Genomic DNA, 12,986 nt, shown 5'->3' with positions numbered 1-12,986 from the left:
TCATTGTACACATTTTTGTTGAAGCTGCATTTATCAAAACAACACTCCCAGTGCAATAAATAAACTAACAAGCTTTTATATATAGATACTTAATTTGCATTAACTAATTGTATTATAAGTATACTTCTGTGCATGTATTTAACCGTAATAAAGATTTATTTAGAATTGTAATTGCATCCCGCATTGTTCATTAACTATAAATAAGTAGACAATTCACATTTAATACTGCTATATTTTAATAAGTTGAAAATGCATTTACCCGGAACCATGAATGATGAGACCAATAAAGAAGATAATGAAGAGATGATGAGTGAACCAAAACACCTCATAAAATGACCTCATAATAATCTGTGCAGATGAAGTTGCCATCAAAACAAGAGTCACAGTAATGATGATGCCAGTCACTCCTGCTGTACTACTTAACAGTTCTTTTGTTGGGTTCTGGAAATACATAAAGTATTCAATAAACAAGGATAAAATCACCTATTATAAATAACATCTTCTATCTTTTTCATGCTAAATACCTTATGTGATAAAATATATTTGAAGTTCCACAGTGCCATTTGATGAAACCTATTTTAAAAACAGAAGACATAGAAACAAGAGTTTGTCTTATGGCCTCTCAATCCTATTCTGCTATTTAATCAGTTAATCCTGTACCATAAAGATCAAAAAAACTATAGATGGTTGGAAATCTGAAATAAAAAATGGAAAATGCTGTAAAAACTCAGTAAGTCAGGTCGAGCCTGTGGAGAGAGAAAAAGTTAACATTTCAAGTCTGGGACCTTCATGGCACTGAGAAGAGACAAATAAGTTAGTCCATGAAAGAGGAACAATAAACATTTCATTGGCCAGGAATCATCACCCAGACTACAGACCCTTTCTGCTGCCTCCACAATTCTCAATTCACCTAGACCTTTCCCTCTGGCCTTATACCTTCTCTTATCTGTTCATTGCTAACTGTCAGCAGGACAATGACCACCTTGATTTTCCCATTCCCCTCACTCACTCTAACCTACCACCCTCTGAACTTGCAGCTCTCTGCTCACCAAGAACCAAGTCTGACATCATCATTAAACCTGCCCACAAGGGTACCATCATTGTAGTCTACCTCAAAGCCAAATGCCAGTTCTCGCACACATCCTTATACTTCCCTCTGGACCATGACCCCACTATTCAACATTGAGTCATTGTCTCCCACAGTCACAGATCTTGATAGTTTTGAATCTTGTGGTGCCCGAGGAATGCAGAGCCTGCTTCATTCTCTTGCCCAAGATCCACAAGCAGGACTGTCCAGGAAAATTCTTTGTTACAGCCTGCTCTTGCTTTATTGATCACACGTATTCCTACCTTGACTCCATTCTTTCTACCCTGGTCCAGTCCCTTCCCACTAACATCTGTGACACTTCAGATGCATCATCCACTTTGCCAGTTTCCAAGTCCCTGATCCTAAATGGTTCATCTTCACCATGGATGTACAATCCCCATAAACACCTCCATCCCATATCAGGAGATCAGATAACTTCTGCTTCTTCCTCGAACAGAGGCCAAACTAGTTCCCCTCCACTAGCACACTCATTTGCCTGGCTGAACTCGTCCTCATGTTAAGCTTCTCCTTCAACCCCAACTGATTTCTTCAGATCAAAGGTGTAGCTATGAGCACTCACATGGGTCCAAGTTACACCCATCTTCTTGACGGATATGAAGAACAGTCTTTGTTTCAGACCTACTCAGGCCCACTCCACTAATTCTTTTACCAGAACATCAAAAACTGCATTGGTGCTGCTTCCTGCATTCATGCAGAACTTGAAAATGTCATCACTTTGCAGCCAATTTCCACCCTGCTCTCTTTTCCCTTCCCTTTCTGGATATCTCCTTCTTCATTTCAGACAATAGGCTAGCCACTAACATCCACTACATGGCCACAGACTTCAACTGCAACCTTGGTTATACTTCCTCCCACCTGCCTCCAATAAGACCTCCATTCAATTCTCCCAGTTGCTTTATCTCCATCACAATTGGTCCAAAAATGAGGCATTCCCCACAGGTTCCTTTGAAATGTTTTCTTCCTTATCTGTGACTGCCACTTTACTGTAGTAGACATAGCCCTTGACCATATCTCATATATTACCTGCACATCTGCTCTCATCCCTTCGCTTCCTGAACAGAGCAAGAATGGAGTTTCTCTGGTCTATACTTTCCACCCCACCAACATCTGCATTCAAAAGATCATCTTTTTTAAATTTCCACCAGCCCCAACGTGATTCCACCACCACATACATTTTTCCCTCCCTCCCCTTACAGCATTTCTAAGGGATCACTCCCTTTGTGACTCTCTGGTTTACTCTTCCATTTCCACTGACGAATGCCCATCGTATGGCACTTTCCAATGCAACCAGAGGAGGTGCAATACCTATCCATTCACCTCTTCCCTTATTACTATCCAGTGACCCAAACAATCTTTCTAGGTGAAGCAGTGATTCACTTGCACTTATTCCAATCTAATCTACTGCATTCGATGTTCATAATGTGGCTTTCTCAACACTGGAGAAACTAAACACAGATTAGATGATCCCTTGCAATGCACCTGCGCTCAATCTGCAGGAGTGACCCTGAGTTTACACTCCCATTCCCACCATTCTACAGCCTCCTGCACTGCTACAATGAGGCCCAATGCAAGCTTGAGGAACAACTCATCTTCCGTCTGGGCACATTGCAGCTGCTAGACTTGATGTTGATCTCTCCAACTTTAGATAACTTGCCCTTTCTGTTCGTATCAGGACTGGCCATGTTTGCTTGCCATTCCTTTTTATCCTTTTTCTACCATTTGCATTGTCTGGCCTGCTGGGCATGTCCATCTAAGTTCTATTGATAGGTCCTAGACCTGAAACATTAACTGTTTCTCTTTGCACAGATGCTGCCTGACCTGCTGAATTTTTCCAATGTTTCTGGCTTTAATCCTTAGCTTGTTGACTTTCTCAACTGATCTCTATTTTCTTTGAACATCTAATCAGGAGAATGCAGAAGTGTAATTCAGTTTAAAGCATTGTTGAACAGAATATAGATCTACCTTTTAAAACTTAGTTTACTTCCAGAAAATGCAAAGAAGCAAGAGCAATACATTTTATTTTACATTTTTGTTAAACTCTGAAACAATTTGATTACAATTTCCATTAAATGTATAGAAATCTGCTGCAGACAAAGTGATTCATAGCATCCTTATCCCTGTCACTAATAGGAACTTTACTTCTGGATAAATTCTGACAATTTAGAAAGTGTAGATATAGATGAAAGCTGCACAACTACACACTTTTTTAGTGTCGTTTTTAACTTTGCTACAGCAAATCACCTGATAATTTTTAAAGAAGTTCAGAAGCCATTAAGTATCCTAAACTGAAGAAGGTGACTGTTCAATTTATCAAAATATTATCAGTTTCATGAAAGGAAAATCCAACAATTGTTACAAAGTCCAGCAGAAATCACATATATATTAGCTAAACTTATGAGTAACTTGATAAGTACTTCCAAATGTTTGTAAGATTAGGTTTAATATTACTGCGCACGGAAAACTTAAAACGGATAATCTATATTTGAGAATAATGGGCAGAAAAAAGAGCGTAAGGGAAACTAGGCTATCATTTAATTGGATGAGTGATTAAAGTTGTAGCAATTTGTATCCTGCTTCCTCTATTTTCATTGAATTTGGAGTCAACGTACCGTGTCATATGTTCTGATAGGGTTGAGGTAACTTTCACTGGAGTTCGTCCCGATGCTGGAAAGCCTGGTCAGTAAGCCTTTGGCAGCAGGTGAGTAGCTTTCATGGTATCGTTCAATATTGAACAGATGAGCAATTATATGAATAACTGAATGTTGGAAAACAAATATTTAATTTACTTCCTTTTTGGTAGTTGAAATACTGAAATAGACACGTCCAATGGTTTAAAAACAAAGTATGTCATTCCAGATTTCATGTTTCAAAGTCAAGCATTTTGCTGCACACTCAAAGTAAACTCTGAAAAGAAGATACCTAGACACTTATTTATTAGCATTTCTCAATTTGCAAATTTCTCTCAAAAAAAGAATTATGGCACTCTGATTGGCCTCATACTATTATTGCTAATAGACTTTGTAATCTTGAAGAGATACAGCTCAATGTGCACCTAACACACTTGATAGCACACTTTATTTTGTACCATAATAATATGCCCTGAACGAGATATGATGGACAAGAGAATTCCAGCTCAAAGACCAGGGTGTTGGTGCTGAAAGAGCATAGGAGAAGGGGAATGGTTTCTTCATGAGATGGGCTTTATGACTCCCTCTTTGGAATAAGTGAAAGGCTCTCTATTCAGTCCAATGTGAAGCTAGCAGGCTCCAGTCTTCAGTGCATATGCCCCAATCCTGTAAAGCATGGATGAGGTCAAGGAAGACTTCTACTCCAACCTTGAGCCATCCTTGGCCTGGTTCTTGGACAAACTGATCCTCTTTGCCAACTTCAATGCAAGGTCAAAAAGGATGCAAGCTTTTGGAAATGTATGAATGGCAAGGAAGGTGTATGTAAAGCTAACCCCGAAGGTGATGAATTGCATTGTTTCGCCAGAGAAGCAAGTACAAGACCTTATGGCAACAACCTCAGCTGACACCCATTAAATGGTGACATCATCTCAGCATGAGAACATAAGGAATCTGCATCACCACCACATGAAAGGTGTGATGACTGCTGGACTAACCACAACCTATTCCACTTTCTTATTTCCTTCCATTTGATGTAAACAACAACAAAAGAAATGCCGCTGCAAGAAAATCAATGTCAAAGGTTTTACAGATCCTGCAGAGTGAACACATACAGACAACTGGAAACCTCCCAGTAACTGGAGCCAAAGTGTCCACAGCCTCTGGTCTGTTCTGAGGTCCACCAATAATTATGTGAAGAGACTCCTGGCTTCACTACCAGAATACATCAGGACTGGTTTGATTAAAATGACCAGGAAATCAAAGAGTTAATTAGCTGTAAATGCAATACTTTCTTGGATCAGGAACTCCATCAAGCTTCAGGAGGCAAAGCCATCAGATGTACAGGCACCTGGAGGCCAAAATTCAATAAAAAACAGATGGTGGGTAGAAAGAATCCAGCAACTATCTGATAAGCTTGACAAGCATGGATTCTTCAGTGCTATCATGACCATTTACATGCCAAACACCCAAGGGTCCACACCACTGAGTGATGAGAATGTTCACCAAAGATAGAGAGGCAGTCAGGTTCACCAATATTCGTCAGGGGAGGAAATCTGCCATCCTTACCTGGTTTGGCCTACATGTCACTCTGAACCCATCAATGTGGTTGACTTTGAACTAATCTCTGAAATGGCCTAGCAAGCCACTCATTTCAAGGGCAACTAGGGATGGGTAATAAATTCTGACACTTCTAGGGATACCCAGATCATAAAAATTGAATAAGTAAAAAAACGTGTCAGAGATTGTTGATCCTGCATAGACCTTTTCAGAACATGCAGAACTGAAGTGTAAGCAATTCACCATCAAATCCCTGGGACTGCCTAAGAGAAGAGAGAAAATGTTGTCAGTTCCAACAATGCCTAATACTCTTGTCACTAGGTAGGGCCAGCTATTGAAATTCGCTTTGTACCCTCTGGTTTGTGGCTGCACTGCATATTTTGTGCCACCTTCACCTGCAGGTGAGAGAGAGAATTGAATTAGTGAGTATCTAGCAATGTGCTTGGATAGCTTTGAGTCTAGCTTCACAGAGATTGTTATGAGGTGAGTAATTGGGTTGCATTGCATAGGACAGTGTGCATGGCTAGCGGTACCGTTGTTGACAGATGATATATGCACTGCTCTTGATTAAGAATAGGAGATTACTAAACATTTTAGGGTCATAGAGACAGATGTACAACATGGAAATAAGCCCCTTGGCCTGCAGAGTCTATTGCCAACTATCAGCCATCTATTTACACTAATCTTATACTTATTCCATTTTTTCTTCTTCTTCCTTTCATTCTCTTCTACACTCCCTGGATTCCACCACTACTTGAGGCATTACTCTTGACATTGACTTGGATGGCTATCTCCTCTTATGTATATTTTATCTGGAGGGTTATATGGACTCCGGGGGAAGTGGGTAGAATACTTCTCCTCCTATCCACCTCATTAGTTGATTGTTCAATGCAACTACATATCCCCCACCCCCCTCTACCATCTGTGTCTCTGGCCCCTGATATGTATACAGTGAGCAACCCTCCTCCATGTATTCAGCATTTCCAATTACATTGGGCCTTGGTGACACTAGCTTCATGTCACTATCCCTCTCCTCCCAATCTAACTTAGACGTCCTTGATGTTTCTTTGACAGCATCCCTCATATGTGTTCACACATCTCATCATTCTTATTTGTTTGTGACCACCCTCCAACCAAGCTCTTTTTCTGAATCTAACAAACCCAAATTTCCTGCTTCTCCAGCTTTTCAATTGATCCATGGCTCCTCCACTGCTGCCTGATCCACAGCCGGCTGGCACCGGCCAGGGAACCAGGTTCAATTATTTAAATCATCCAATTGTTAAGTTCAGCAAGACCTCTGAGAACCTGTAATTCCTGTTGCTGTATCTTCCCTGCTCCAAGCCCACCTCACCATAAAGGTCATAAGTATTGAATAAATGCCATTGGATCTAATTACTACTACAACAAATAATTGACAAAGTTCAGATATGTGACATGTAATGCATCAATAGTGTTTTGTTTTACAGCAATCGGATGTAAGGCAGGGAGTAGAGAAACAAATGGGCAATAGGACCAAGCTTCAAGATAGAAAACAAACCAACATAGAGAATCTTTTTATCTCAGGTACTTAATTAAAATACAAATTTAGCACATCTACAGGTGAATTATTTGGGAATTAATTGGGAAATACCTACCTGTCTGTAAGATTATCATGTATGCAACCATTTGATGAAATTTGATGTTTTTATCCAGCTGCCTTCGAATATTGCTTCTACAACACTGCGATAAGAAGCCCAAACAGAGATTAGCCAATTGAAATGCATTGCCCAAAATTATTATAAAATTGAATATTGGTTTAATCTGGAGTATAGCAATCATGTGGACTTTTCTCTGTGTCTTAGTGTCTTCCAAAAAATTCATCTACTAACTTCAGGGTGGGATTTTTATTTTTCCCCACTGTAAAATACCCCCAACACCAGTGCAACATGCAAACTGTGTCTGCAGTGAGATTATTAACTTCATTGGCCTGAAAAATGACAGTTCTTATTTATTCACTGAACAACCAAATTTAATTAACTCTGATTCCCTAGAAACTTTGCTATTTAAAGGGCCAACGTTCAAACTGCATTCTTTGTCCTAACTGACACCTATGAATCATGTAATCTCAAACACGGAATACATGATTGCCTGGACTGCTTTGCCTCTGGAGGACAAAGTTACAGCACACTCAGTTTCTGAGCCTTGGGTTCCAGGTTGCTGCAGCTGATCTCTGCCACATCTCACAGTTTGATGCTCACTGTTGCATTAAAGAGGTCACTCAATTCCTTATGCAAGGAGATGAAAACATAGGGACAGGGGGCAGAGATTTTTTTGCTTGCATTGCTGGCTTCCCTAAAGTGCAGGTATATAGAGCCTGCACTTTAATCCTTACAGAGACGTCTATGGCAACTTCCTATTTGAAGTTGGCCCTGGAGGGTCTGTGGCCCCACTGCACAAAGAGGATTTCTGGATTTAAAGCCGCGAGCTTTTGTGTTCCTCCAGAGTTCCTTACATCTCATTATTTAGAAAATACTTTGATCTTTTTCTTTAGATCTAAGGTGGATGGCCTCCCCCTTTCTTATATTGAAGCCCATCTATAATAGCTTTACCTACCCACTTAATCTGATGATATCTCTTTGTAGTTTCAGTACCACCAAACTTTGTATCATTAGTAAACCTAGTTATGTGGCTCCCTGTTCATTCATTTAAATTATTTATAAAGAAAATAAGTTGAAATCCAGTACAAGTCTCCAAAGGAAACTACTCGACACATACTGACAATTTGGATGTATTATTTCTACCTTCTGTTGTCTACCTTATAATCAATTCTCTGCATATGTCAACAAGTTGCTTCAATTTCCATGTGGTTTTACTTTGCTGACCTTATTAAGTGCCTTCTGGAAGTTCATGTAAATAATATTCAGATGTTCTACCAATAATAAAAAGACATTGCTGGAAATATTCAGTAGATCAGGCAGTATCCCTTTACTACATTAATTACTTACTCAAAAATTCAGTTGACTTTATTAAACATGAATTACTCATGTCAAGCCTCTGTTGGCACTCTCTAATCAGTTCAAGTTTGTCCATGAGCTCAGTCACCCTCATCCTAACAAAAGATTCTAGTAACTTCTCCAAATGAGGTAGTAGATCAGTAGACCTATAATTTCCTAATCTACCTCTCCTACCCTTCTTAAAAAATTAAATAGTTTTGGCACCCATTCAATATGGATATTACATAGAATAACATGATAACAATGAGAACTTAATTTGCAGGAACCTTTTGATAAGGCAACCTTGTTCAGTTGGACAAGAGCAAGTCTTATTGCCAACCTGGAGGTAGCTTTTCTTATGTTGCCCAGTGACTAAAATGATTGCCAATTTTGCTGAGTGTTCTCCAATGACTCTAGATTTCACTTGTCCAGCCACTTGTTAAAAGGCCGAGTAAATATCAATGGACAGAGTAAGACTTATTGTCTTCTCATCCACTGATCTTTATGATTTTCTCTGCTGTATCTAGGAATACAGATGGTGCTCTTTACAATTTTCCAAGTTATACTATGCATCTAGATGGATGTAGATCAAGGTGGATGTAGCATCTGTGAAACACTGAAGATTTTCAGGATGACAGAACTCCATTACATGGAAGGTCTTTGGTCTTCAGATATTGCACTGATGTTATACAGTATGTTGAAAAAGGTTAGTTAAAAACAGGAACTGAATAATTTACTGAAGTACGAAAATATCTAAAATGACCACTGTCAGCTTTACTTACTCATGTCCCTCATTACTGAAGATAATGTATTCAAGCACCATACCAAATACTTAAGTACATAATCCAAGCTGAAACTTCAGTGTGGTAGTACATGAATGATACATTTTTAAGGAGTTTCCTTTGATTGTAATGTAATCAATACCTTACTTTTTCATGGAGACGCAAGAGACAGCAGATGCTGGAATCTGGAGCAACAAACAATCTGCTGGAAGAACTCAGCGGGTTGAGGAGCATCCGTGGGAGGAAAGGAATTGTCCTGATGCTAGGTTTCGATCTGAAATGTCGACAATTCCTTTCCTCCCACAGATGCTGCTTGATCTGCTGAGTTCTTCAGCAAATTGGTTGTTGTACCTTACTTTTTCACTTGGATATAAAAGGAGCATTGGAGCTCACCCAAGGTATAACCAAAATCTATTTCTCAAACAGAGGATAAAGTGATAATTTTGATTTGGAGTGATAGTAGCTACCCTTAAGCTACATGAAACAAAATCTGTACTTCAAAAGTATTTCAACAGTTTCAGAATATGAAAGATATTATTTAAATGTAATTTCTTTCTTGTTTGTTTCAAACATTCTCCTGCTTCTCCGTTAACTTACAAATTTCACCTTGTAGTCTGATTAGTTTGTACGGTTTGGATTTAATCATTTCTTTCAGTTGGAACAAAAATAAAGCACTTACAGGTATTAAGAGATAATTTTTAATTCCTCACTCTTGAACACTTAAACTGATATATCATTACAGATGAACTGATAATCATTTTAACAATAACATTCTCTGATCCACTTTTCATTTGGCAAATGGTAGGTAAAGTGAAATATAAAAATACATCTCAAGTTGTCTTAGCTCCAGAATACCAGAATGAAATAGCACATACATTGCATGATCCTCTCAGGAATGAAATGAGATTTCGACTGATTGGCAGCAGTATCAGGAAACAGTTTAAGTTGAGACATGTTGCAGATGCTCTTGACCAAGCCAGTGCCGACTAATAGGAAAAATCAAACAGATACCTCCAGTTTACTGACAAAGTGCTGGTATTTTTAAAAAATATTTTAAATTTCAGCAGTGTCTCACTTACTCCAAGAAGTGCACGGGTATAAATATAGGCTTCTCCTTGCTCGTACAGGTAGAAAGTGTGGCCGAAAAGAAAAGTATTGATTCCCAACCACAACAACTGCGACAAAAACAGCCTTTATTGCACAAACTTAAAAATAATGACATACAATTTTATGTGACTCAGTCTTAATTATTTTCACTAGTTTATTGTGAGGGATAAGAAAATAATTACAGTAAAAGAGATTTTAAATCAATTATGCACAATCTATCAAATGTTTCTCACTTGAGCAGGTTAACAATCAGCTTCAAATTATATAGAGTATATTGATGCAAACAAAAAGCCAACTGGATATAATATTGTCTAACAAGATGTGAACACATAGCTTTTATTTTTCTGTAATTTATCTAGATTTCTTGATAGTTTGGTTTGTATCTTTATGTTCTACCTGAAACAGTTTTCCCAAACAAATCTGAGCAGTTATGTTGTCAAGCTAATTAAATAATATTAAAGTAGTGTGATATAACTCAAGCTTGCTTTCAGGATAAATTGTTTAAAACATAGAATTTTATAATATCAATTTTATACTAAAGATGTATTTGTCAATTTAGCAATAAAAACTTGAGACTTACTAATATGGTGAGCTTTGGAGCTTCATTCACAAGCCAGTTTGCCATTGATGCTGTTGAGCTGCTGTATTAATCTGCTCTTTGCTCCCTTACAATTGGCGTCTTGTTTGCTATCCACCTAAAACTGTTGGCTGTGACCTAAACTGTAGCAATATTCAAAGTGCACTCTGGGAATTGTAGTTCCATCTTTACCTGTGTAGCATACATGTCTTTATTTATCTGTAGCAATGAAACTCCCAGCAACTCCAGAGGGTAGGTAAATTTAGAAAGGACATGTCAGACAGTGTCTGCCAGTTGGATGGCACTTTAATTATTTTATTCTCATCAAAGATTCATTTCTATTTGCAGTGAAATTGAAGGTTCTCTGCTTAGTTCCTTATACATTCAACAACTTAAACAAAACTTTCAAATATTATTCTGAAATACCACAAAATATCCATGATGGTAAGTGGGACAGGTTCCATAGGGCAGTATGGCTTTCACATTAATAAAAATATGCTGTGGGGAGTAATGTGCTGCTATTGTTACATTCTAATCTTTGGATCAGAAGACTGCTGAGCCCCATATATGAATATATAAGCTGTTCATAATCTAGTTTTAGTGACATACTTTTGCAAGCTGGCTTGCAAACAAAGTTGATTATGTCAAGCATTCAGCAGATGACAGATTGTTGCTAAGTTAAAATAAACATGAATTGCCTTCTAGTTGCTCCATCAGTGCAAGTGGAAGTTAAATATCTTGTGGTGCCAATTTATATGAAATTTGCTCTTATGTGAATATCAGTCAAAAACAGATGATTGTTCACTATGATTGTCTTTATAATTGTTCTGTTTTTCAAATGTTATTTTATACAGTGTCGTAGAGTCATGATCGAGTTGTACAGCACAGAAACAGGCCCTTCAGCCCACCACATCCATGCAGATCTTCTTGTCCATCTACACTAATTCCTTTTGCCCACACTAGGTCTATAACCTTCTATGCCTTGCTTATTTAAATGCTGTCCAAATGTCTCTCAGACATAATGATTGTATCTGACCATACCAACTCCTCTGGCAGCAATTTCCAGATATCAACCACCCTCAGTATAAAAAAACTTTCTTCTCAAATCCCCTTTAAAACTCCTTCCTCTCACCTTAAACTTATGCTCTCTTACTTTTGATACCCATGTCATAGGAAAAAGATTCTGATTATCTATCCTATCAAAACCTCTCATAATTTTATATACACTTATAACGTCACCCCTCAGCCTCTATTGCTCCAGTGAAAACAAACTCTGCCTATCCAATCCCTCCCCAATCCATGCAACATTCTGGTGAATCTCCTCTGCACTCTCTCCACATGCTTCCTATAATGTGGTGATCAGAACTGCACACAATACCCCAAGTGTAGTCTAACCAGTGTTTAATAAAGTTGCAACATATTGTCCTTTTATATTCTAAACCCCAACCTATGCAGGCAAGCATACCATATGTCTTCTTCACCATCCCATCTACATATGTTGCCAGGGAACTATGGATTTGATCCCTAAGGTCCCTTTGTTCATTGACTTTCCCTAGTGCCCTACCATTTACTGTATTTGTTCTACCCTTAGTTAACTTCCCATTACTTACACTTGGAGGGATTAAAAATCCATTTGCCAATGCTCCACTTAACTTTCCATTGATCCTATACTGTGGCCTTAGACAACCTCCCTCGCTATCCAAAACACCATCAATTTTTGTGTCATCCAAGAACTTACCAATCATACCTCTTACATTCACATTCATGACTGAATACTGCTCATCTGTATTGCCCTCACAATCACGAGGTAGATTGTGAGGGCAATACAGATGAGCAGTATTCACTTAGGAATTCACCCATGTTACCTGGCTCCACATATAGATTACCCCTTTGGTCCCTAAGGGGACCCACTCTTTCCCTGGCTACCCTCTTGATCCTGACATAATTACAGAATGCCTTAGGATTTTCCTTAATCTTACTCATGAAGGATATTTCATGGTCCCTCTATGCCTTCCTAAATTTATTTAAGTTCTTTTCTACACACCCTCTTGCCCTCACAATCTACCTCGTTATGTCCTTGCACCTTATTATCTAACTGCACTGTAATTTTTCTGTAGCTGTGACACTTTACTCTACATTCTGTATTGTTTTACCTTGTACTACCTCAAATGCACTGTGCAATGAATTGATCTGTATGAACGGTATGCAAGACAAGTTTTTCACTGTACCTTGGTACAAATGACAATAATAAACCAA

The 12,986-nt window shown here is 38.4% G+C and overlaps 1 protein-coding gene across 1 annotated transcript in view; it reads right to left on the bottom strand.

Moving 5' to 3' along the window:
- The window catches only part of LOC127567993 (NADPH oxidase 3-like), a 30,242-nt gene extending 19,305 nt beyond the window's left edge, over positions 1 to 10,937 (bottom strand). Inside the window, exons 1-6 of the mRNA XM_052011237.1 lie at positions 10,923 to 10,937; positions 10,126 to 10,221; positions 9,922 to 10,032; positions 6,927 to 7,011; positions 3,718 to 3,863; positions 260 to 441 (exon numbers count right to left, since the gene is read on the bottom strand). Of these exons, the coding sequence (XP_051867197.1) occupies positions 260 to 441; positions 3,718 to 3,863; positions 6,927 to 7,011; positions 9,922 to 10,032; positions 10,126 to 10,221; positions 10,923 to 10,937 (635 nt within the window). The remainder of the gene's footprint in view (positions 1 to 259; positions 442 to 3,717; positions 3,864 to 6,926; positions 7,012 to 9,921; positions 10,033 to 10,125; positions 10,222 to 10,922) is intronic.
- Positions 10,938 to 12,986: the final 2,049 nt, after the last annotated feature.

The sequence above is a fragment of the Pristis pectinata genome, chromosome 3 (assembly GCF_009764475.1).
Source record: "Pristis pectinata isolate sPriPec2 chromosome 3, sPriPec2.1.pri, whole genome shotgun sequence".
Taxonomy (NCBI): Eukaryota; Metazoa; Chordata; class Chondrichthyes; order Rhinopristiformes; family Pristidae; genus Pristis; species Pristis pectinata.
This window is presented reverse-complemented; position numbering and strand designations above follow the sequence as displayed.